At 41.2% G+C, this 26,387-nt stretch overlaps 1 protein-coding gene across 4 annotated transcripts in view; it reads left to right on the top strand.

Moving 5' to 3' along the window:
- Positions 1–24,264, top strand: part of mlip (muscular LMNA-interacting protein) — a 34,897-nt gene extending 10,633 nt beyond the window's left edge. For 3 of the 4 annotated variants that reach the window (XM_034100250.2, XM_034100247.2, XM_071205679.1), the window contains 9 exons: positions 244–1,809; positions 2,970–3,041; positions 3,735–3,830; positions 3,909–3,992; positions 4,094–4,135; positions 4,686–4,733; positions 4,902–4,964; positions 5,084–5,209; positions 23,086–24,264. In XM_034100250.2, coding sequence (XP_033956141.1) covers positions 244–1,809; positions 2,970–3,041; positions 3,735–3,830; positions 3,909–3,992; positions 4,094–4,135; positions 4,686–4,733; positions 4,902–4,964; positions 5,084–5,209; positions 23,086–23,280 — 2,292 coding nt within the window. In that variant the 3' untranslated portion in view covers positions 23,281–24,264. The remainder of the gene's footprint in view (positions 1–243; positions 1,810–2,969; positions 3,042–3,734; positions 3,831–3,908; positions 3,993–4,093; positions 4,136–4,685; positions 4,734–4,901; positions 4,965–5,083; positions 5,210–23,085) is intronic. The other variant, XM_034100248.2, reaches the window with a different exon arrangement.
- Positions 24,265–26,387: the final 2,123 nt, after the last annotated feature.

Raw genomic sequence — 26,387 nt, 5'->3', positions numbered from 1 at the left:
AAAATAAATGGTTGTGACAGTCCAACGTATCGACATTTTAATTAGAATAATAGGTTAAAATGGAATTACTAAGTTTCTACTCTATCATGGGTTTATTGTGTTTGTTTCAGATACTGAATTCATGAAAGTGTTTCTCTTCTCTGCACCAACGTTGGTCACGCTGATTTAAAGAATTTCAAATGAAGCACTGAAAAAAACACACACATCAGTTATCATTTATTAAATACTGTTTTGTTCTTTCAGCCTGCACTGGGTCACATGAGCACCTCTCAAACCGAAGCCTCTGCTTCAGTCAGTGTTCCCTCTGAAAATACCACCAACCCCGTCGCTGCCTCTATGGAAACAGCTGTTGATCAACACAGGGACATTTCCCAGCGGCATTATGGCGGTACCTCTGGACTTGCTGAGGTTAGCTCGGGTTTCTTTGCAAATATAGCGTCTGTGTCAGAAGACAGAATGAGCCCAACCAACTCGGCAGACCTGTTCCCCACCCTGGCTTCATCCAGAGAGTCCATCCTCTCCGAGGGCTCGGACAGAGAGAAGAGCTGGTCGGCCATGGAGCTTTCCTCTCTCACCTCTCCATTCTCTCTCAGCCGCACTGTATCTCCCTGCTCAGCTGTCTGCTCGGGCACTTTCACACCTAGTGTCATTCAGATAAAGAGACACTTTCTTGCTCCTGGCTCTAGTCTGATCCACACCCCTTGTTTTTCATCCTGCGAGAGCCTCTCCTCCTCCGTGGGTCCCCAGTCCCCTCCTCCTCCTCCCCGGCACCGGCCTCCTCTCACCCGACTCTCCCTCCTCACTGCCATCTTGAGAAAAGGCCGTCTTCCTATCCTGTCCCCTGCTCTGCAGAGGCCTTACACCCCCTGCTGGCCTATTAACTCTGTGACCCTGTCTTTCTGTAACGCATGCTCAGCGGCCTCCAGTGTGGCCTCTATTCCCCTTGAGTTTTCATCTCGGTTCCCTTCATCAGCGTCTATAGATAGTCACAGGGAGCCTAATAGATGTGCCACGGCTCCACCACCTGTGAAGTCGAATGAGCCCAGCGGAACATGCTTTCATACTGAGGCGGAAACACGCTCTGAGAAAATGTGTACTCGTAGTGCGCCTAGATGGCAGCAGGTTATTTCACCCCCTGGAGTGAAGAGCGTGCTGCCTCGAGCTCCTCCATTATTTTGCTCAAATTTCAAATCTGTTCCTCCCTTAAAGCATGAAGACGTAAACCAAAAGCTGCAACACACACACAGGTCTATTTCCAAGTCGCCTGAGATGAAACCCATCAACACTCAAATGTACCTCAAGGGCCCTTCAGACCAGAACCTGAAAACACAAATCTCCCCATCCCCTAAAGTTAATAATGAGCGAGAGACCTATGCACCCCAGCAATGGAATCCTCCACCAAATTCATCTCCCTCAAAGCTTCACTCGCTCTCTCGACAACTGAGATCCCCTCCTCTCCTTCAGCCTTCACAATCACACAGTGTCGAAATGTTCTGTGACAGAGCATCACCACCTGCACAAAACACCACAGATTGGTGTGAGCCAGGAAGAACCTACCCTGATTCTAAAAGTGCCACAACCTCTTCAATTAGTTTTCACAGAGCTCACTCTCTGTCTCCTTCCCGCTACACACCCATGGCTTTTCCTGGATGGCTGCCACCCACAAGCACCCCCACGCCTACGCCCTCCCCTGCTCCACCAATCAGAGACTTCACCCCGTCACCTTCTCTCTCCATGCGCTCCACGCCCTCCCCGAGGCCAGGGAGTGCTATATCTGACTGCAGTGACAGGGAGGGTAAAAAAAGAAAGGTAGTCACTCTGCTTGCCACATGCATATCTAAACTGATAATATTATTACAAATGTGACATAGTGTTCTCACAGGCTATGTTGTTAAAAACAGATTTCACTCACTGGATATCTGGATATCAAGTGCGGTTCTCTCTGTGTGGAGCTGTTTTTAGATTGCTGTTCATGTTGTTATAGATCTTTGCTTTGCAGAGATTTCCATCGGTTTGCTGGATTGCAATGATTGACATATCTGAAATTACATAGGCCTATGTTGAAGCAGGGGGGGACCGGTCATCTGAAAATCGATACAGAAGCTTTTTCTAGGTCAGCCATACATGCTTGAAGTTAAGTGACACAAGTGTTGCGAACACTGAGTATTAATCAGGAATCCAACTTCGTCTGGAAATATAAGTAAATGTGGGACACAGTCCAAATCAAATCAAATCAAGTTTATTTATAAAGCACATTTTTAAAACAACTTTCGGTCACGCCAAAGTGCTGTACATGAATAAAAAATATACGGAACATATTGCAATTTGTAGCATTTAAGTTAAAAACAACAAATATAAAGGCAGACACAATTAAAATACAAAATGAAAAATGTCATGCTCTGCTCACTTTTAAAAGGCCAGAGAGAAAAAGTGTGTTTTTAGAGAGGATTTAAAAGCCCCTAGTGTCTGGGCCGACCTCACAGGTAAGGGCAGAGTGTTCCAGAGCCTGGGACCAGCTGCTGCGAAGGCTCGGTGCCCTCTAGTTTTTAGCCTGGTTTTCGGCACTACCAGCAGCATTTGGTCGGCAGACCTTAGAGCTCTGGCTGGGGTGTATCGCTGGATTAAGTCAGCTATATAAGCCGGAGCCAGCCCGTTTTAGGGCCTTAAACAAGTTTGGTTGCCTGTCAGTGCGGAAAAGTTAGTTTGAACTGGACTTTAGAGACAATTACAGTCCGTCCATGATGCACCTGAGCAGCGGGAAGACACTGTGCAGCATTATGCTCGTCCCGTAGGGTGTCTGGAGCCTGGCTCATTGTTTATGCATGATTAGTGGCCTGTGGCAGTGTGAGATAAAGCATGTCTAAAGAAATGCTACATGATGAATTTCAACAATGTCTATTTTTAGTATAATGCAGAAATGTCAATCAATTTGTATTCACTGTCTACCCTTCTCTCTCTAATAATTCCAGACACACAGAATTAAGTTAAGCTACAAATCGCTCGCTGCAATTCCCTCAAACACCCTTCTGTTGGATCAACAGGTGAGTTCAATAACCTGACTCTAATCCCAGTAACCACTACGTTTATTGGAAGCAAATGCACCAGCACTTAAAATGGTTTGGCTTATTGGAAGCTAATGTATCTGCTAATGTTGCTATTCTGAATTTGTATCCTCGGTTGACTGCACTTATTGTACGTCACTTTGGATAAAAGCTACATTAAAATGGAAATGTAATGTAATTTGAATAATCTAGTTATCGTGTTGAGATCCTGTCGTATGAAGCCCTACTGTATGATGCAGGCACTTCAATGTTGCCGTGGAGCACAAGTGAGGAATTTGAGATGGGAATCAAATCAGTCAAAAGGTATAATGTTTGGTATAATTATAAGAAGGCTCTTTTTTTGGTAAAATAAAATACTAAGAAAAGTAAAGAAAAGTTGAATGGCAAGTTTCCAATAATCAGACACAGACAATTACATTTATATTTGACAGAAATATAAATAATGCAGCGTATAGGTTAAGCAATTTAATGGTTTTCTCCAATCAGACGTAAAAATATGTCATTAATGCTGCAGTACGGTACAGAAGAGCAGCAGAGGAGGCAGGGCTCAGACAGAATACAGAGTGGACGGATCTCAATTGTCTGGAGGGGATATCAGTGTTGTCTAACCCTCCTGTATAATCCTGGCCTTGGCAGCGAGCTCAATCTGTCCACTCTGCTTTACATTCACAGGCAATAGACGAGCAGGTGGAGAGAGAAGAGAGTCCATGTGACAGGCTGAATGTGGTAGATACAATTGACAGAGGTGTTGCAGACACCCACGCTGAGGTACAAGTGCACACATCAGTTTTGGTTTTAGCTGCACACATCATACAACAGTCCAATAACATCAATTATTTTCTGCAGATGTGCTCACCCGCTGAGCTCCGGCAGCAGTCCGAGGAACTCTATGCCGTTATTGATGAGATATTGGCGGACTCCATTCCAGCAGTGAGATCAATTAATTATATGATATGAAATTAAACATGTACAAATGTTGATTTTTGATATATTAAAAGTCATTTAATGGGTTTATTTTTTCATATTTTAAGAGCAAAACATCCCGGTCATCGACTAATAATGTGGGTCTGCAGGTAAAGAGTGTTTCTTTAAAGCATGTAACACAAACTCACAGGTGTTGTTTTCCTGTCTACATTTCTTAGAGAATCGTTTTTTAGATATGAGAATTGATTATTCACTTATGTCTTGCTGTGTACAATTCATTAAACTATCCAAGCTGTTATATTGCTTCATTTCATGCTAATTTATACGTTTGATGCTTTAGAAAAGTATTAACACAGTATATGCAAAACGGTGTTAATGTCACAAGTGTATAGTTGTAACAGCTCAAATACAATTATAACTAATATTCAAAGAAATTAGTAAAAACAAGAACTTCAGCAACCTTGGGGCCATGGGAACATTCTCTTCTTTTTATACTGAAACACAAAGCTGAGATACAAGTGGATTCTGTTCTGTTCTAATCTTTACAAGAAATAAAAGAACACCTGTTCATTATTATTCCTCAAAGAAGAAAGCTCTTCCAAGTTTCCTGGCAAAAACAAACAAAAAAGGAATAATCCCTATAACAAGCTTTGCAACTCCCTTGTTTTCTTTTCTCACATATTTATTTTTTACTTTTAGCAGAACAACTCATCATTTACAAAAACCCTGGGACGTGAAACCAAATATGTGAGTAAGAGTCGGCTAGTTTAAATTCACAAAACTGAGATGCATGCCTGATGTTACACCTTAACTTGGCTTTACATAAAACCTTCAGTAGGCCTACTTCCTTTTATCAGTACTTACGTTTTGTTAATTAAATTATGTTAATGTGTTTCTTGTAAATGTTTTATTCAGGCTTCTGTTTGCAGCTTGCACCCATCAACTGGTGTGAATAGAAAGCTGATGAATCCTAAAAAGGTACTTATTCACTTAATGATCAAGTTTAACATCCTGTTGCAATTGCTTTAACATCAATGCTGTTAGTTTCTTGGAAAGCAGGATTAACTCGTCTTTGCTTTTGGAATCCTTCCTTCCAGACGAAGCCCGGGGTTATTCGCCCGATGACGGCGATCCCAAGACTGACAGTCGATGATGAAGAACATTTTCATCCAAACCCTTTCAGTCCATTTGCCGTCAAGCAGACCTCCTCTGCCAACAAAAAGGTAGGCTGGAGGTATTTGCTCATTGTGTAATGAATAGGTTTTCAAATATTAGTTTTCATTTAGCAGACCAGAGAGATCTGTCTGGTTTCCATCACTCACACCCCTCAGGGGCTGAAGATGTGGCTCTTAAAAGAGAAGTGTCTCACACATTTCCTGACAGTTAAGACTGAAGTCCAATGTTGACATGTTTTGACACTTAAAAAAAAGTTTTTAATGACTAAAGAAACTTCTCAAACTATACTCCAACTCACTGCTGTCCACCCATATCAAAATCATGGTCAAATATTAATACCCAAACAGCTTCCATCAGAAGAAAAAGGCCTGGTTCTGTCTGCCTGTGGTGAAATCCCTTTTTCTTGTCACTCTCTGTCAAAAGTCACATAAAAACAGTAATTTGTTGCCTCCTAATTTAGCGATCAGTTTTAAAGGGAACATGAAACTACATTAGAGATTACATTGAGTTTGAGCAACCAATACAATATTGTACATTTAACTTAATCTATACAACCTTATTCATAAACCTTTTCTCCTGCTGTCTACTTTCGGAAATGGGTAAAAATCTGGAACACTCAGATAAAACTAACAAAAAATCGATGTAATTATATAAATAAAATGTATATAAAATGAATAAATGAGAATTGTATCTGTGTTGTTGATCTGTAATATTAATATTACAGTGTTACGTTGATTTGTTTGTCCTTCTCGGACCATGCACTACGCACTTCAGTGGTTTTGTGTTAGAAAAGAAAGCAATCAATCAGATCTTGTTCTGGGTCTCTGGGTAGAATATCCTTCAACCAAGGTATTCTACATCTACTTTGATAGAATGCCCTGGCCGTTGCAGAATGAGAGCGTACGTTTGGACTGACAGTTTGATCAACCAATCATATATTGATTTGTAGCCAATGGGCGTATTCTTTCAGAGTTTCCCTCCCAGATGGCAAAAAAGGTTTGGCCCAGATTCGGCCCACACAAAACACCTTCATCCGGCCCACATACCGCGTGGAATGATGGCACTTGGGCGCTCCGCTCCTGTTTGCCAGATCTGGGCCACAAGCAAGCCATAGCAATGCCACATGTCAACCAAAAACGAACCACAAAAACCAGAACTGGCCCTAATCTGGGCCACGGTTAGTTTTCATATTGGCCCAGATCCGGCAACAGCAATATTCAACATACAGTTAATACTAATGTCAAAATGGCCTCCCAAAAGTTGCATCAATAAATGTTCAAATAAGTTACAACAGATGAACCAAACGTTTTTTTTTAATGATTGTATCATCATTTATTAATATTGGTGATGAACTAGCCACTGCATCATTACATTTTCAAAATAACTGGGATATAATCCAACCATGCCAAAATAACAGAATAATAAACAAAAACAAAATAGCTGTATAGTAAAGCAACTTTGAAAAAACACGCAAAACTATTTTGAAACTAAAACAAACAAACTTACAAAACCGGAAACAAAATACAATTCCTTATGTATTTCTATATTATATATTACAAATTATTATACATATATTGCAAAATAGATATTGTAACTGACTTACAGGTTTCTTGGACAGCTCTTCTTCTTTCCTCTCGCTCTCTCTTCTACCTCCATCTCGGTCGCCCGCAAGGTGAAGCCATTTTTTTTATGGAGGATTGCACGCCATGCGAAGTGCATGGCGTGCTGTGTCCGACGAATTCAGTGGTGACGGCACTTTGAGAACATTCTGGCCATGGCAGAGGACGCCCTTTGCCTTCAGCTGCCCAACAGCAACAAGCTTGACGCCCGCTAGTAAAATCGGACTGCAGCTGATCCAGAATTTCTCAATGAGGGAGAAAGAGTAGATGTGCTTCCAGCCTCCTTTCAGAGTTTCTTTTTTAACTCTATGTGGCAAACCATGTTAAACAAAATATTATTTTATGTCTTTTTTTACTTGACTTTTTTACCAAGAGTAATTTTAATTGGTTGAATCTAGGATCAGTAAGTACTAACTGAGTGTCACACATGCAAGAAAAGGGGACTGGACTCATTAGACTGATGACAGCGCAATGTAACACTTACCAGTAATGACATCTTTCAGTTGCAGTCTGTAGAATGCTGTTTTCCCATTGATGCCATGCCAGTTGAGCTGTTTGGCAAGGGAGTTGGTAAAACAGTGTTTCATCACTCGCCAAACGGAATCCTTAACGTCCAGTCCTCCAATGACACTCAATGCAGTAATCTGAAAAAGATCATTTAAAAGCTAAGGATACATGCATTATATAAACACTAGTCACAATAAACTAATACAACAACAAAAAATAACATTAAAAAACATTATTTCCCTTTTCGCTTAGCTGGTATTTAGCATCACTGCTGTCCAACATACAAATTAGGTGGCAAGTAAAATATAACAATAGTTTCAAATTGGGTTCCCCATCCTTATAAGTTGGTAAGGGCAATTATTACCGTTTTGAAGGTCTGCCTCTTCCCTCAGACGTTTCTCCAGAGCCAGCAGGGAGGTTATATCTTTTAGCGGCAGTATATCCCTGCCAAGGGGATCCGGCCCACCAGCAGGTCCGCCTGGAATTTTCTGCATGGTCATCTGAATGACTTTGAGTTGATCCATCATCATCTCTTGATTTGTAAGAAGTCTATGCAGAAGAGCTAAAAAATAAGGACATTCAACATATATAAATGCATTACAAGATGACTCTTTCCAGCTCTTGAAATTGAAAAATAAGAGGGATGTCCCAGATTAAAAATAATTATTTATATACATATATATATATATAGTGTGTGTGTGTGTGATATATATATATATATATACACACACACACACGCACGTTTTCTTTGATGCACATTTTCACACACCCATACATGCTGACACAACTGATTACTGACTTTCACATCTGTCTTAGGGATCTTAATGTCATATTTCAAATAGTTTTTTTCGTTAATTTAAACTCGTCTCGTCTCCCATCTTTGTTGCAGTCTTTGAGCCAGGTTGTAACAATGTTACTATAGGTTAAGTTACTCAGCAGTATATGAAGTAATTCAAATTAGCCCTACCTTTACCAGCTGCAACATCAAAGCGTGTACACATTAATGCATCACTACTTATAATCCACTAATATAATATAAATGATTCTGAAATGGGCCATAATGAGTACTTTTACCTAAGTAAGATTTTGAATGCAGGACTTTTACTTGTAATAGAGTATTTTTACACTGTAGTATTGCTACTTTTACTCAAGTGAAATACCGGAATACTTATTCCACCACTGTTGTCTAATAAGGTTACATTTGAGGATGAGTAACGTTAGATAATTCTCTCACATCCCAAATCTTTGATCACATTATTTCTCCTACTCATATACAGTATATGTGTGTGTTTGTGTGTCTGTATATACGCATACATACATTTACGGACGAAACGATAACAAATTGTGAAATCACTTACAAGCAAGACCCCCTTGGCTTTCATCTTGTCGTTGAGTTCCAGGTTTTATCTCAGACCGTCGGGGTTCTGGGCTTCTCGCAGACCGTGGGGGATCTGGGCTTGTCATCTGCTTGTGAGGTTTTGTGCTCATAACCATTTTCTTTAATGCAGACTGTATATCAAAGCCTGGCCCTTTTATGTTTGGGGCTGGTGGCAATGTCCTTTTTTGTTTGACAGTAACTTCATTTTCACTGTCACTCTCAAATCGAATGTTCGGTCTTGTGTGTGAGTGTGTTGGGGTGTTGGGGGGGGGATTACAAAGGAAAAACAATACAGCATACATTATGTGGTAAAGAAATATCAGATAAAATGTATATCTACCATGACTCATTTCATTTGTATGGATAGTTTGGAGGAGAGGACAAACCCACTGCATTTTGTTTTCAGAGCACCATTTTTTAAGATAGTGTTTTTAACATATTTGTTTAAATACTTATGTTATGAAAAGCGGTTTTGTAGTTTGCTGTAAAAACAAGAGAAATATCATTAGATTATGATTTTTCAAATCAGTGAATCTACATGCCTCCCACATGTGTTCAGGCTGCTCCTCATTTCGTATGGCTTTAATTAAGTCGTTGTGCTTGTAGTGAGCTGGCCACTGACAGGTATCATCTGCAACCCACAGTGCTGGAACTACTTCAACCTCTTGGGTTTCCAGAAACTCAACAATGTGAATCATGGCCTAGAACAGAAAGAGGCACAAAGTTAGTAGTTTTAAGAGTATAAACACAGTAACCTTTTACGTTTTTCCAAACTGCAAACGTATTCACATAATTAGAAGTCTTTAAATTAGAAGAAAGCATTTTTTATGATAATCCTTATGCTTTAAAAGGTGAATGATGGCTTAAAGGTGGGGTAGGTAAGTTTCAGAAACCAGCTCGAGTGCACTAAAATTTGAAAGTACACAGCCGAAAAGAATCCGCCCCTTCCTTCAGACTTCCTTACAGAGCACCTCCTCCAACACACACGAACGCGCACATGATGTCAGCAGACTGGTTGCCGCCTGTTGCTGGCGAGTCATTGAAGTACTGCTGCAATGCACGCCCAATGACGGCACGCCCAATGACGGCACGCCCAATGACGGCACGAGATACATGTGTGCGTGCACGATATGGAAGGCTGACAGACAGGGCGGCAGGATTGGTTGTACTTTTTACAGTATTACGGCTTCCACAGATAAAAAATGTTTATGGATTTTTTGTCAAAGCACTTAAGATATTCATTGCTATCGGGATGTTAAGAGCATTCCATGGAATATAACAAAGTGTATCTCGAGCCGGTTTCTGAAACGTACCTACCCCACCTTTAATTAATCATTAATACATGTTCATAATAATGTGGGATACGCACCTACAGAGATAAGTGAAGGCAGGCTGGACACTGTCACCGCTGTTTTGCACACAAATGATCAACAATTGGAGTTAGCTCCAACTAAGAATATTAGCTTAACTGGAGTTGGCTCCAACTGAGAATATTAGCTTAACTGGAGTTAGCTCCACTGAGAATATAGCTTATACCTCATTCACACCAACGCAACTCCGGTTCAAGCTCCGTGCTAGAGCTTTTCAGGTTCAGAACCAGTTCTTCGGTTTAGCTCTGGCTCTTTTCACACCGCCCAGAGTCCGACTGGTAATGCGTCGGTGCGTCATCGTTTGCGTCATGACGTAACCGTTTGCGTGCCTGCTTCATAAAGCTAAACCGCGCGGATGAAACAAGCCCCCAGGAAGTGCGCCAGAGTCTGATGAGAATATTCGTTGTGGCCACACGGCGGTACTACACTTCCTTTAGGTTGCTGGGCCCGGAAACACTTTTTCCCATTGACTTACATTGGGAAAGAGTGGTCTGTAACTCGTTGGATAATTTTTTTTAAACTAAATAAAGAACCCAGTATGAACACTAGTATAGCCCTTATTAAAAACATTCGTTCCTCAAGTTGTAAAAATGTGCTAATAACGTTATTCTGAGAGTTATTTCCCTCTGCATTATGAACGCGCATCTAACCCACGGGACTGCGCCGCCCGGCACGTTCATGTTACGTGTTCAGCAATACATGCGTTTATCTTTACCCATGGATGCACAATAACAACGGACCCATATCGCCTTACTGCCAGCCCACGGAGCTGTAATAATGGATATATTGCACATGTTTGCTGTAATTCATCATTTGTAAAATATTATACTACATGGGCTGTATGCTGTAAATCTTGTACCGTAAATGTTGTATTACAAAAAGTTAATATTACCGACGTTAGATTAACGTCCATGTAGCTTATTATTGCACTAAGAAGCTTATTGCACTGTATGTATATATATATATATATCAGTGGCGTAACTATCGACGGTGCAGCAGGTGCATTGCACCGGGGCCCACAGCCGTCCAGGGGCCCATGCAAAAAAATAAATAAAAATGTATATATATAATTATTATTATTTTTTTCCATTTTTTTTAAATACATATTTTATTTTGGGGCCCCAATGGCATTGACTGGTTCACGCAGTCTTCAAAGTAACCTAGCAACCTAAATTAATTTTTAATTTGTCTGTCCAATGACCTTGCTCCCTTTCATGTCATGTGATACCTTGCGTGACGAGCGAATCGTTTAATCAACATCAAAAGTTATATGTACTACACAGCTATAGCAGCAGCAAGATCGGCAGAATTATAACAAATTGAATAGCTTGCATTTATTATTACATTACATTGCATTTAGCTGACGCTTTTATCCAAAGCGACTTACAATAGGTACATTCGACCAGGAAGACACAACCTTGAAGAATACAGAATCATATAAGTACATCAGGTTTCATAGAGCCAAGTATTTCAAGTGCTACTCAACTGGCTATAGATAAGCCAGTCCTTTATTAGTATATAAGTGCTCTGTTAGCAGTTCTTTGTTAGTAATTCTATCGCTCGAGGTGGAGTCGAAAGAGATGAGTTTTCAGTCTGCGCCGGAAGGTGTGTAAGCTTTCTGCCGTCCTGATGTCAATGGGGAGCTCATTCCACCATTTTGGAGCCAGGATAGCAAACCCACGTGTTTTTGCTGATGGGAACTTGGGTCCCCCTCGCAGCGAGGGTGCAGCGAGTCGTTTGGCTGATGCAGAGCGTAGAGCACGCGCTGGGGTGTACAGTTTAACCATGTCCTGGATGTAGGAAGGGCCAGATGCATTCGCAGCATGGTACGCAAGTACCAGTGTCTTGAAGTGAATTCTAGCAGTTACCGGAAGCCAATGAAGGGAGCGGAGGAGCAGCGTGGTGTGGGAAAATGTAGGAAGGTTGAAGACCAGATGAGCCGCTGCATTCTGGATGAGCTGCAGAGGTCGGATGGCACATGCAGGTAGACCAGCCAGGAGGGAGTTGCAGTAGTCTAGGCGTGAGGTGACGAAAGCCTGGACCAGAAGCTGGGTCGCTTTCTGGGTCAGCTGGGGACGTATCTTCCTGATGTTGTAGAGCGTGTATCTGCTGCAACGGGTTGTAGCAGCGATGTTTGCAGTGAAGGACAGGTTGTTATCTAGGATCACACCCAGATTCCTTGCAGTCTGAGTCGGGGAAACAACAGAGGTGCCAATGTTGATAGTCAGGTCAAGAGTGGGACAATCTTTTCCCGGAAGGAAAAGCAGTTCAGTTTTGTCAAGGTTGAGCTTGAGATGATGAGCGGACATCCACTGAGAGATGTCAGCTAAACAAGCAGAGATGCGTGCGACGACCTGGGTCTCTGAGCGGGGAAAGGACAGAATTAATTGGGTGTCGTCAGCGTAGCAGTGGTATGAAAAACCATGCGGGCTAATGACAGATCCGAGCGAGTTTGTGTACAGGGAGAAGAGGAGGGGACCAAGAACAGTGCCCTGAGGGACCCCTGTAGTTAATTGACAAGGGTCGGACTCGGATCCTCTCCAAGTTACCCTGTAGGTACGGTCTTTGAGGTATGAGGTGAGGAGGGAAAGTGCAGAGCCTGAAACTCCAAGTTCTTGGAGAGTGCGAAGGAGGATCTGATGGTTCACCGTGTCGAATGCAGCAGACAGGTCCAACAGGATGATGACAGAGGAGAGGGATGCTGCTTTGGCAGTGTGCAGTTCATCAGTGACAGTAATGAGAGCAGTTTCTGTGGAGTGGCCTGCCTTGAAACCAGACTGGTGCAAATCCAGAAGGTTGTTCTGATGGAGATAACAGGAGAGTTGTTTAAAGACAGCACGTTCAAGTGTTTTAGACAGACACATTTATAATGTACAGCAAACCAAAACACAAGAGCGGCGCTCAAAAGAGAATGGACAAGAGAGAACAAGGAGATGTAAAGGCTAAACAGACAAAATTAGACAGTTTTTTTTGTCATACATCGTCCTCGAAATCGAACGCTAACGTTGGTAATGTTGACGTGCATCGGCAGCCGGAGCCGGAGGCTAACGATAGCTCACCTGCCTCACCATCATCTAGCTCCACAAGTGAAGCTGTATCCGTGGCTGTGCGACCTTCTTCTCCAGCCATGAGCCAGGAAGAGAGGATGGATTTGGCTGTGCCCGGCGGTGGTCCTACAGTTCCCACAAGGGCCCCGCCCCCAACCGATAGGGGACTCTATGGCGCTATTGAGACCCCCGACGCCAAGATCAAAGGCTATATTATAGCAACCGGTCCATGTAGGCCTATCGGCCCATTCCCCAGAGACACACATCAAGGAAACAGGTGTTTCTCCGAGATGTATTACACCACCACTACCAGAGCAGGTATCAAACTGCCACGGACATGGCTGTGTTACTCCCCCACCCTGGACTGTGCCTATTGTGAGCCGTGCTGGGTGTTCGCAGACCGAGGTGCACCGTTCTACAGTGATGCGTGGACATGCGTTGTCTACGAGGATTGACTCACACGCACAATCTCAGGTCCATGTCGGAGCATGTGTCATATATGAACAGTGGAAGAAAAATGGGAGAATCGATGCAAACATGGAGAGGAATGCAAGGAATGCTGCTAATTACTGGAGACAGGTACTTGAGCGTATTGTCAACATTACAATCACTCTGGCCACTTGTAACTTGGCTTTTAGAGGACATAGGGAGATTCTTGGACAGCCCAACAGTGGAAACTTTCTCAATATGATAGAACTTATAGCATGTTACGATCCGGTTCTGAAAGAACTTGTTGAGCGACCACAAGGTTCTGTGAAATACTTGAGTCCAGCTGTTCAAAATGAGATAATCTACATAATCGCAAAGCGGGTGCATTGCGACATTCAAGTAGAAATAAATAATGCTCCGTTTCATGTTGTTTGCATAAGTAGGCTATATTTTTCGTTTCGTTTATTTAATTAGTTAATTTCAAGACAACTTTGGGAATTTTGTTTGTTTGTTATGAGTTTTAAATAGATTTTGAAAGAGAGAGAGAGAGAGAAAAAAAAGCAAGCAACGCTGAGTTGGGGGCCCAAAAAAATATTTGCACCGGGGCCAATCACAACCTTGTTACGCCACTGATATATATAGTGCAATAATTCTTTCATGCTAAATGAAGCTCTGTTGCTTGGATATCACTAGATCCTGTTACAGCGTAATATAAGTACATAACGATTTATGTGTACATTAGCATAATTACTAGCTAGCCGCTAGCTGCTAACTGCCGCCTAGTTAATATCAAATCCATCATAATAACAATCCATTACCATGCTGTCATGAACGCACGGTGCTGTTACGTGTACGCAAATTGACGTGCTTGATGTGAACGAGCATTTTGGTTAAAGTTGCGCATGCTCTATGAGTGCACGGGTACTTCTCAGGCATGCTGGGTAATCTGTGACGTTTCACTCTCTCAAAAGTTGGGCCATTTTATCATCATGCGCCAATGAGCAACTCTCATAGGAATGAATGAGGCCCCGCCTCCCACGCTGTATCCAGTTATTATACATCCATGGGATGAAATCAGTTGCATTCATTTCTTATGGCTCTATCTGCAGTTTTTCCGAAGTCATTTCTGTGGTTTAGTTATATTCTTATAAAAAAGTGTACTTGTGTCAATAAAGGTTTTTTTAAAACACAACTGCTTCCGAGGTCGGTCTTATTTCTTAAGGTGGACTGAACCATGAGTGTGGAGTAACGTTGTATCTTTCATTTAATTGAACTGTAACCTTCACCCAGGTATGTAACAGCTGTTCTCAAATGAACACGTGAAGTAAAGTTCAATATTTATAGATTTATAATGAGTTATAATGAGAGGTGATCAACGTGAATGCTCAGGTTCCACCTTAACACGCAGACACGTTGCTTCACCATGAGCAGAAACCTTTATATATACAGTCTATGGCAGAAACTCTGAAACTCTTGTTAAGTTTCTCCATCGTTGTGTACAAACTGGATAAAACGCGGGCTTTTTGTTGTTGTTCAGGAGTTGATCTGTCTCTGCCCCCGCCTCGACCTAAGCGTGACGTATGTGGTGCTTTTGCTCTGGCCGGTCAATTTGTTGGTGCTTGAAACGAACCGGATTCCGGAGCTAAGTGCGGTGTGAAGAGGAAAACCCGGTGCTTTTCAAGCTCCAGCTCCGAACCGGCCCTGAAACACCGTTGGTGTGAATGAGGTATGTGTAAAATACCGATTGCCAGCATAAAGTCATATTTATCATTTCATTTAAAACTTGCTGCGACTCGACTTTTGCACAGTTTTCCACCTACAATCCTTCCAACTGACTTCGGTCTTGAGGGTGTCTTTTTTTCGCGCTTGCTTCAAGTCAGATATTGCTGGGGGATAAAAAAACGATTGTCTTTACTTCAGTAGGCTACCTGTTGGATTTTCAGTTTGTAGTTAACTCTAATATTACAGCATAACAACTGAGAATATTAGCTTAACTGGAGTTAGCTGCAACTGAGAATATTAGCTTAATGTACCGGTCAAGATCCTTTTTTCTTTGCCATTTCATTCCAGCTGCTATATAGCTGTCTTAAGTTTTTGCTTTTGAACTTCTGTCACCCGATCCTGGACCAGAACCTGCTTACCTCCCTGCATATTATCTATCTACCCGTTACCCGTTCACCTGCCTGCCTGTTTGCCTACTTGCATCTGTCGTAAGCTAATTTACAATAAAACATTGCACTGCTTCAGTCTGCCTGTCTGACTGCATTTGTATCCCCTGCTGCCCGCACTTCCAAGCCAAACTTGTGGAGCAATCTAGAAGTTATCACACATGGCCTGTTAGCACCCAATTTGGCTCGTTGATACCATATTATATGGCACAGTTTATTTCCCACGTAAAATCTGTGACCAAATCAGCCTTTTACCACCGAAGGAACATTGCCAGACTCCGACCGTCACTCTCGGAGTCGGTTGCCGAAACCCTGGTGCATGCGTTTGTCACCACCCGCTTGGACTACTGCAATGGTGTCCTGTTCGGGGTTCCCAACAAAACCCTGGACAGGCTGTCCAAAACTGTGCTGCTAGGGTACTCACGCACACAAAGCCGTGGCAACACATCACTCCCACCCTCATCCACCTCCACTGGTTGCCAGTCAAGTCCCGCATCACCTACAAAGTCCTCCTCCTTACCTACAAGTCCCTCCATGCCCTTGCCCCTCAGTACCTATCGGACATCCTTCACCCACATGCCCCACCCCGGAACCTGCGGTCCTCAGACTCTGGCCTGCTTACCACCCCCCTTCAGTGTGGCAGCCCCCACCCTCTGGAACGCTCTCCCTGCGGAGATTCGAAACATCCCCACACTTGACGCCTTCAAAAGGGCCCTCAAGTCCCATCTGTTTGCCAAGGCTTTCGGCCCCTAATCGATCTGTTGTTTTGTCTGTCTGACTTTTGTTTTGTTATGTTTGTTTTTTTTGCCCTACTACTTGTAAAGCGACCTTGGGTCCCTTGAAAGGCGCTATACAAATCAAAGCTATTATTATTATTGTCCCAAGAAGACATTTGTCTTCTACATTCTCCAATATACATTCAAAGATCAAGACCATAAAACTGAACTTCACAAATCTGAACCTAATCACTCAGACACTTCACTTACACAATATAAAACATAGTAAGTCAACTGACTATAACATATGCAAGAGCTACTGTATATTAATAAAAAACAAGATTGCCATTTAGAAGCACATTGAAGCCCCCCTCAAACAATAATGGTCACATTGACCTGGGGTCAAAGATTGCGAGATTCACATTACATTATCTCTGTGTTTGCTTACATACATACATATGTTATAGCACGTACCATGTCAGCCACAGTGGTTTGGGTTTGAATCCGGCCCAGGCGCTTTGCTGCATATGTCTCTCTCCACTGCGCCTGTCTAAAGCAGCAATGCCCAAAATAATAATTTTAAAAAAGAACACTGATTGTAACAATTATCTTTTTAGCATCAGGGAACCTTCACAAGGATAGAATTCTGGTCCCTACAAACCCTAACCCGAGGGTCTGCAACCTGCGGCTCCAGAGCCTCATGCGGCTCTTTTCCCATCTACAGCTTTGACAATAAATAACATGGAAATGAGTAGCAGTTAGTTATTTGATATGTGTTTGAGCAGGGGACAAACATTCAAAGGGAACATCTAGGTGATACTGTGACACTGAAAGTAAAAAAGAGTTTGAGTATCCGGCCTACAATGAGTGAAATACACGTCACATCTGTCTCCAGAGCGGCTCAGTGAGCTAACCCTGGATTAATGTTTCTCTTTACTTACTAAGAATAAGAAAAGTCTCAGTAAAATAAGTTTGATACTTTTGTAAATGATCAATTTCTATTGTATTTCACAAATATGCAGAAAGTTCTGGAAAGTGTATAATTTATTGCAAACTTTCTCTTCATAAGAGTTTGTTGATTTGATTTGTTTTAATGGGTAAATACACACATGTCAAGAGTTCTCTTTATAGTCGTTCCATAATTTTATAAATGCAACAAACTTTAGTTTTTGTACATATAGTATAAAGTATAGTGTAGTATAAATATGTTTTGCGGCACTAGACAACATTTATTTGATGGAAGTAATGGTAGATTGGCTCTTAAGATAGTAAAGGTTGCTGACCCCTACCCTAACCCTATCTCGGATCACACGGCAGTCCAATCCACAATTTATACTATATCTCACATGTAGGCCTTTTCAGGCTCACATCTAGATAGCCTGTGCCAAAAGTGTTACATCCTCGCCAAAAGTGTGCTGTATATTTACCAAAAGTGGCCCAGATATGTTTTAAGATAACCGGGCCACATTTGCTGCATCAGTTGTGGGCCACTTCAGGCTCATATCAAGATTTGCCGGTACCAATTGTGCGGCATCCTTACCACAAGTGGGTCCACCCCACGTCTGTTTTTTAATATTTGGGCCATATTTTTCATGTCAAATGTGGGCCACTTTAGGCTCACACTCTGATTATCCAGTGCTGACTGTGCCTTACATTTGCCAAAAATGGTCCAAATTTGTTGTAAAGTATTTGGGCCATTTTTGCCATGTCATATGTAGGCCACTTTAGGTTCACATCCGGATTACTGTGCCGCATCTTTGCCTAAACTGGCCCAGATATGTTTTAAGATAACTGGGCCACATTTGCTTCATCATATACAGTATGGGCCACTTTTGGTTTACACCCAGAGTAGCCTTTGTCCATCTTTGCCAAAGGTGGCCCACAGTTGTTTTGTGATATTTGGGCCATATTCACCATTTCCCATATGGGCCACTTTAGGGTGACATCCAGATTACACATTGCAGGAGCACCGCATCTTTGCCAACAAAGACCCACATTTGCATGTGTCTAGTCTACAGAAGGTCCAGTTGTGATAGACATGGTTCGCCACTGAGCCTGTGTAATATAATAGCATAATTAATTACAGATGTGCCAGTGCTCCTCAGTAGGAGCTTGGCCGATTATCGGCTTGGCCGATATTCCGCATTTGACCGATTATCGGTATCGGCCTTTTTTTTATCAAATTGCCGATAAAACTTTGCCTCTGATGCGGCCGTTTCTCTGGCTGCAGTCACCACTCTATGTACACGAGCAATGTCCCGCCCACAGCACAATCTGATAGGCTATTACTGAAGATTTCCGGGCGGGAGCCAGCCAGAGAGGCGGGACCTTCTCAGATTACAGGCAGGTGCGAAAGAACGCAGACACAGACTGAAGCAAGCAGCAGCGCTGAGCGGCAGATCCATACATGTGTTAAACCGAAGTTCAATAAACATCCCTATCCCCTATGCTGAAGTTGCAAAAACCCAGTTACACAGGGACCAGGGTGGTTGTTAACACATAGGATCATTGCTTCACATCAATACTGTAGTTAAAAATGCTGTAATAGAAACATATATTTCATTAACCATCTAAGTAAAGTGCACCAAAACTGAAAATATGTCAACCATTGTAGTAGTAGCACAGCTCTGAATGTTTTCGTCCAATTATTTCAGAAATGGAATCCACAAGGTTAAGTATCTTGCATAGTACTGAGTTGTATGCAAATTACAGTCTCAGCCTTGTTCATTTGCTGAATGGATGACATTAAAGATCGAGGTCAACACGATATTATAAGCATATGAAGAACTGATCATACTGTGAATTCTTTAACCTTAACCTGTGAGTAAGTGCACGCTTTCAACAATCTTCCACACTAAAGAGGTTTTTAACACGTCAACGCTCCTGACATGCAAAAAAGCTAAAACGCCTTTTTTTGACCCTGAAAGGCAGCAATTTACCTCCAGAAAGACTCATAAAATAGCACCATTTCCGACACACAGACTATTGGTAGCTTATTTCAAAGGCTTTGTTGAATACTTAGCTTTGTAAACGGTATGTTGTGATAGAAAGCAAAATAATAATATGCGGATGTCAGGAAACATGAGCAGGAGCATTGATATTCATTGTGTTGTGCAATCTGTTTCTTACCTTGGCACAGCCGACTGTGTGTTTATTCTGCTGTTGTCACCTCAGATCTTTATTAATTGAACTCGACACTTTGCCATGAGATAATCATGATACATTTCCACCCATGCAAATTAAATTAAAGCTGAAGTGTAATTAACATGCTGTTTTGAAGTTCTTGTGCAATTCCAACCAACAATTATGCTTGAACTGTGCAGCAAACATTAAAATCCCAAATCTCTGCACTAGTTTCACATTCTGGGAAATACACTTACAACATTCTTGCCAAGTGTAGACGAAAGATTGATAGGGAATCAATCTCATGTTTGTTCATTGAATCTGGAGCTACAGCCAGCAGCTGGTTAGGTTAGCTCATTGTAAAGAATGGCCACAACTAGTGTTGATCTGTCTGCGTGGAACAAAAGCCGCCTCACAGCACCTTAATGCCTTGTTCAGACTATACGATTTCAGCCAAGATGCATATATGCAACCCAGTCTCACGGCATTTCGTGTTATAGTCACGAAATGTGATCTACAGTATTGATTCGTGTTCACCAACACGATTCCCCCATTTTTTTTTCGTGTCACACAGAATGATTTTTAAAGCAATGTATTGGTAGTATGTTTCGTGCCTGGACCCAATAATAACAAATTAGAAGGAAAAAAAGATTTTAAAAATACAGATTTCAGTATTCTGAGGCCCATTTATTTTCCTCACGGATGGCAAAAGAAGTATATTATACAATTATTATATTATACAATTTAAAATAAAAACAATAATCATGGCTTGATATTGAGTAAGAAAATGTTTTTATGAACCACACAGCTTTCGGTCTTCCAAGACACGACCGGACAAAAAGACGTGGTGCAGGCACGAAACATACTACCAATAGAAATACATTGCTTTTAAAATCGTTCTGTGTGACACGAAAAAAATGGGAAAATCGTGTTGGTGAACACAAATCAATAGATTCAATTTATTTCGTGTCTATAACACGAAATGCAGTGAGACTGGTTGCAATATAGGGTGATGGCCTGGATCGGGGAAGTATGGGCTTCAGACATGACAATTGATCTTGTGTTCTGTCATAGTAGACAACACCCTACGCTGCATCCGGTACACCACAGTAATGTTGATTTTTTTGGACTACACAAGGTGTTCCCTCACGTCCTTGACTATGACAAAAGATGCTCTCTAACTTAAGACGGCACATCACAGGCAGCACAATCGTATGAAGTGGTATACACTTCCTGCCGCCTTAGTGTGTGTGTAGTCTTATGTAGTTCTATTTTATTTTGCTAACATTAGATGTTTACACAGCTCACAAAGATATTGAGCGTTAAACATTTTTTTTAGCTAGTCTAACTAATGCCAACATTACATTTGTGTACTGTGTTCAAATATCTGTTGCTTGTTATATTAAGGGTTGGATATTAACTTTGGTGACCATGTCGCTAATGAATAGTCACATAAAAGTGCAGGGCAGTGTCAAAACCCACCTGACCTAGTCATGTCAAAAATGTATGACTCAGACATTAGAGTTGTGTTGCCTGAACATAAAGCTTCTCAATTAACACACTTAATCTTGTTAAATTGCTACAATGAAATGCCAGTGGAGAATCCTGAAAGTGACTGTCACAAAATAGTACAGCACATAATTGCCCATCTGGACATTTTTCAGTTTGCAAATACAGGGGATTACCAAAAGTGTTTTCTGTTGACTGTTGGGTTTAAGCAAAGACTGGTGCCTGGGTAAAAGCTTGCAGGAGGGAGGACATAAAGCGGATTAGAGCGCAATTTGGTGATAAACAACCAAATCTCTGGTCGTTCTTTGAATTTGGCTTACAATCTCGACATCTGCTATTACAGATTCAAATCCAGGAAAGGTTGTTATTTCTCCATTTAGGCTTGTTTTATTTCTTTCCGAATTACAATTCTTGTTGATCTTTGGATGTTTGTTTCTTTAGATTTTGTGCAAGCCATGATACAAACCTCAACAACACTGAGAATGTCCCAGAGAAGAGAGGCTCTATTCATTCATGTCAAAAAAGTTTGAGGCTTAGTTGTGTTGAGGTACTGGAGAAAGTCTATATGTAACTATTGTCCAGACCTTAACGAAAAGAAAAAAAAGGCCATCAATATATCTTGTACGAATTGATGCTGTATTTTAAAGAATTTGTGTGGCTATGCACCTACCTTATTTCCCAATGTCCAAATAAAGCCCAGTATAGTTAGCATAAGATTTCAGGGTCACTCATAAGTCACAAACCAGGGTGATTTTAGAGCCGGAGCCACATAATATCAAAGGGCCGACTAAAGGAGAAAAAGGGAATATAATAATTCCTTCTATATTCTATAGTCTCTTGAGAATGTGTTAGGGATAGAGAACTACAGCCACATGGAGTTTTAATATTACAAGAGAGCTGTCAAAGGCAGGGAAAGAAAGCAGATAGGATGCTCAAAGGTCAGTTAATTACTTTGTCAGAGACAGAGGAAACAAAAGCTCCTTCTTGAGTGATGATTCAAACTGTAATTAGGAAAGAAATAGGCTACTTGAAATGAACTCTACAGCTTACTTTGCATTTCAATTATTTCTTTTGTCTTTTTACAGCAGCACTTGATTTACTTATGTCCAATGTTGCTCATTGGTCACCGGTCTTTTGCCAGGGTTAATTTGACTGACAAAGTAAGAAGACCCATAAGTCAATGTGTTCAGTGGTTTGATACAGGAAATGTAGTGAGTGTAATGGTATTTTCAACCTCAATATAACAATCAATGCTGTGAAGGCCAGTTGGCGACACATGCACACACACACACACACACACACACACACACACACACACACACACACACACACACACACACACACACACACACACACACACACACACACACACACACACACACACACACACACACACACACACACACACACACACACACACACTACTTACATTCATGCACTTTTTAATTAACTTCTATGCTTTGTGAAAAATATTCTGCTGATACTTCCGAGGAAGAACATTTCCTTTTGTAAGACAGTGTGACGATCCCTGCGGTGTTCCTTTATTGCTGTGAGATGACACATAATACATTCCAACGCCAGCCTCATGAGTATGACATGAAACTGAGTTGCATGGAACTTTTTTGGTCTGCAGACATTGGTATTACGGAGATGGATGTATGAGTGTGTGGAACATTTAAGAACAGTCCTCATCCGCAACCAATTAGCCACCATGGCAGACGACACATCTTTTTCGAAGCATCACAATTATGGCGAAAAGCCCAAAAGGCCTACTAAAATAGTGATAAGAAATTAAGCAAAAACATAAAGCAGGTGATTCAAGCCACCATGCAATCCAGAAAGATAATTGTCAATTATAATCAAATAACAATGAATATTTATTACAGTGCAAACCACAAGCTGCTGCAGGATCACTAATCTCAGTCACTCTGGGATGGAATAACTGAAGTAAACCAATGTAAACTGTTTGGAAATTGCTGCTGTTGTCCTTTTCTCCTCTACTCTCTCTTACTATATACATGCTAGACCTATAACCATCATTTCTCTTTCTATTTCAGATGGGAAGAATGAATCTTGCAGATGCAGGAACAGATTTGTACTCAAGATCAAAAGGCCAAAAGAGAGGTCCATTCTCGGTCTGTGAGCTGCAGATTAAAGAGCCTGAAGACCAGATGAGTCCACTTGTTAAAGCTGCCTCAACGTCTTTCAGTCCAAGAGAAGGGCGTATGGAAGCTCACGAGACTCATATTTGAACCATTATCACTAAAGCACCAAAAGTTGAACAAGCCTTAAACTAAGCTACGCACGTCATGTTTCCAAATATACAGTTAACATTGATAAATGATGGCAGATTTACAACTCAAAATGTGTTTTCTACTTCGTAAAACTATGGCCTAGTGTCAGACCGAAGTAGACTCCACTTCTATATGCAAAATGGATTACTGTTCTGCTTTCTGTTCTTAAAGGTCACCTATTATTTAAAATCCACTTTTTCATGTATTTTCTACATCAACACGTGTCCCCTCTGCGTAAAGAGATTCTGAAAGTGTCAGGAAAAAAGATTTGCTCACTATTTGTCCTGATCCATTTATATAAAAACCTATCTGAAAATGAGCTGATCAGATTTTGGCCACTTTGTGATGTCATAATGTTTTTTTGGCTTGTGTAACCATTGGCCAATAACCAACCAAGGTAACCCCACCCCACCTTATCACCTGAATCTCCTCCTAGAGCACCATTGTGTTCTATTTAACCAAATATCTCTGAGGGGTGTGGCGAGGGGCTCCTTATTTTCATCTAAAGTAACAGCCAGAGAATCAGCACTTTTGAAACAGGGCTGAAACAGAGGGGATTATGGGTAATGCTACAATGCACGATCTGTTTGGTATTTGGAGCCACACACTTCAGAGACATGTTTTGTATATATCTGAGACCTATAATATATTGATGAAAAACATTATAATAGGGGACCTTTAAGATTAGGCAATTGTTGCTGGCGGATGGCATGACAAACACTTATTGGTAAAAAGCTTTAAATGGCAAAGAGTTTATGTAGTTAATTTATAAAACAAGCTGTTGAATTAAAAAAATGTCAAAGTGGTATCAGCCATTGTAGAATAACACAAGTCGTCCAAATTATGTATCTTCTTAACCTCCAAAGAAACTTTTATTTTTAAATGAATCTTTTTATCCCGCAGAAAGCTTTAATTTTTAATAAAGGACTTTCCTATCTTCCACGTTGCTTTGAGTTGTATATGCTGTTGCTATATTTACCATATCAATAGGGCTAAAGAATATCAAAATGAAGAAATACAAGTCAGCTTGATAAAAAAACAATGGGTATTCAGGATGTTTGAAATAGCTCAAAGGAAGTGTTTTAATTTGCAGAGCAGGAGTGCCAAAGGTTGATCATTTAATTTTTCTCTGGGATGTACCTTAACCTCTTTGAATCAACCCTGTGATTGACTTCTCCCCCCCTCCCGCACACCTCTAAGAGATTACACAGGTGCAGCTAATGGATGGATTTCCAACACCTGATTAGAAATCCTGAAAGAAACGGGCTCAAACGGGCTCTTGGAGCACTGGGAGTTAAAAGGGTGCAGGTGATTGATGTATTTATAGCCTCCTCTACCCGCTGTGGACCTCAAAACAATGACAGCAGAGTGGTCCCACAATCAATGTCAAGGATTATGAAGCTGTTTTATAAAACTTTCTTCAACAGAAACTGACGACGGCATCCTTTAATCCAACAGTTTAGACAGCTGACTTTCTTTTCTCTTACATTATTATGACATTATTATTCTCTTTAGCCTAGTTTAAAATGACCTTTGTGTTAAGCTCACAGAGCGCTTACAGGCTGAACCCTCAATACAAGCACGGAAGAGAGGAGACGTGAGTATGGAAGTAAAATGATTTATTTCCAATTCAAAACTCACACCATACTGCTAGGGAATTACTAATCCGGATCTGGGAATTACTAGGGGGGGGGGAGTGGAGGTCCGTAGTTGATGATCCGGAGGATGTCGGAGAGAGCAGGCTGGAGCCGGGGTTCGGAGATTTGCAGCGGAACACGGGTGAGAGGGGAATCAGAGTTCAATAGAGTGAGCAGGCTGGAGCTGGTAGTGATAATAATCCAAGGTTCGCTGACGAGGTGGTGTTGGCTGGACGTGGCAGGCAGAGTAGTTGACGGATTCAGTGTATCTTTCACGACGAACTGGTGAATACTGGATGAGGAAGCCGGGTATTTAAGCAGGTGTGGGTGAGTAGATAATCAGGAAGATGAGTAGCAGCTGCGGAGGTGAATTGACGGGAACTGAAAGTACAGTAGGTCAGCCACGCCCAGCCAGGAAGACAGACAGATACAAACAAACATGAAACAAAAAGAGAAGCAGAAGAAGGGACAACTGCACATCTTTACACTTTGCTGTCTCTTTTTTGACCTTTAAGAGCTGTTTTTAGTCTAGGTCTGCATTTGTGGGCTTTTTCTCAGGGAAAAAACATATATATTAATCAGGATCACTTGTGTAAGGCAATATAATATAATAATAATATTAATCAAGATCTGATGTATTTGGATCAGGCTAAATGAGATAGTCGACTCTGGGTTGAAAGTGTCCGCCTTGTCCTCTACACATAATGTTCCCATACAACAAAACTGCCTTGTTCATTACGTTTCAAGGGGAAACATATGGTTCTTTCATGCCAGTGTTTTTAAAATGTAGATCCATAACTTAAATAATGTAACAAATGTACTACGGTTAGGCTAAACTGTGATCGTTTACAAAATCTATACTATAAGTTTTGTTTCCTAAACTTAGCCAAACATGTTTTTTATTGCATTTTATTTAGTTTTATTTCATCACCAAACATTTTTCATCAAAGTATTATTGAGAGTGCAGTTAAATTAGGTTAGAAAATAGGGGATGACTCACGTTATTCATAAGCTCTTCTTTACCTACTCCCATCAAAGATTCAGTCAGCTTTGTTGGTTCTCACAGCATGAGGAAATAACTTTGTATAAAATATAGAAGGTTGAACACAATTAGTCTTAATCATAAACAACTCTGGTGTAATGCTCTCTGTTTCACGCTGCTGCTCTCTTTTCTGTATCAGATCCACTTTCACATTTTTGACAAATTGTATTTCTCATTCTAGTTTGGTCGTAAACGTGTTTCCAAAATGCTGTGGACGATGTTTAAATGTTATTACTTGATTTTATATCCTCACTTCTCTTAGCCATTGTCAACAATTAGATTGGTATGACTCATCCAAATGTAAGCAGAAGACGTCGTAAAAGGATGAAAGGACACATTCATCGTGTTTCCTTGGGAGACTATTGATATGTAAACAGCGAAGACAA

This window comes from Pseudochaenichthys georgianus, chromosome 15, assembly GCF_902827115.2.
Source record: "Pseudochaenichthys georgianus chromosome 15, fPseGeo1.2, whole genome shotgun sequence".
NCBI lineage: Eukaryota > Metazoa > Chordata > Actinopteri > Perciformes > Channichthyidae > Pseudochaenichthys > Pseudochaenichthys georgianus.
Note: the sequence above shows the minus strand (reverse complement) of the source record. Positions and strands in the feature narration are given on the sequence as shown.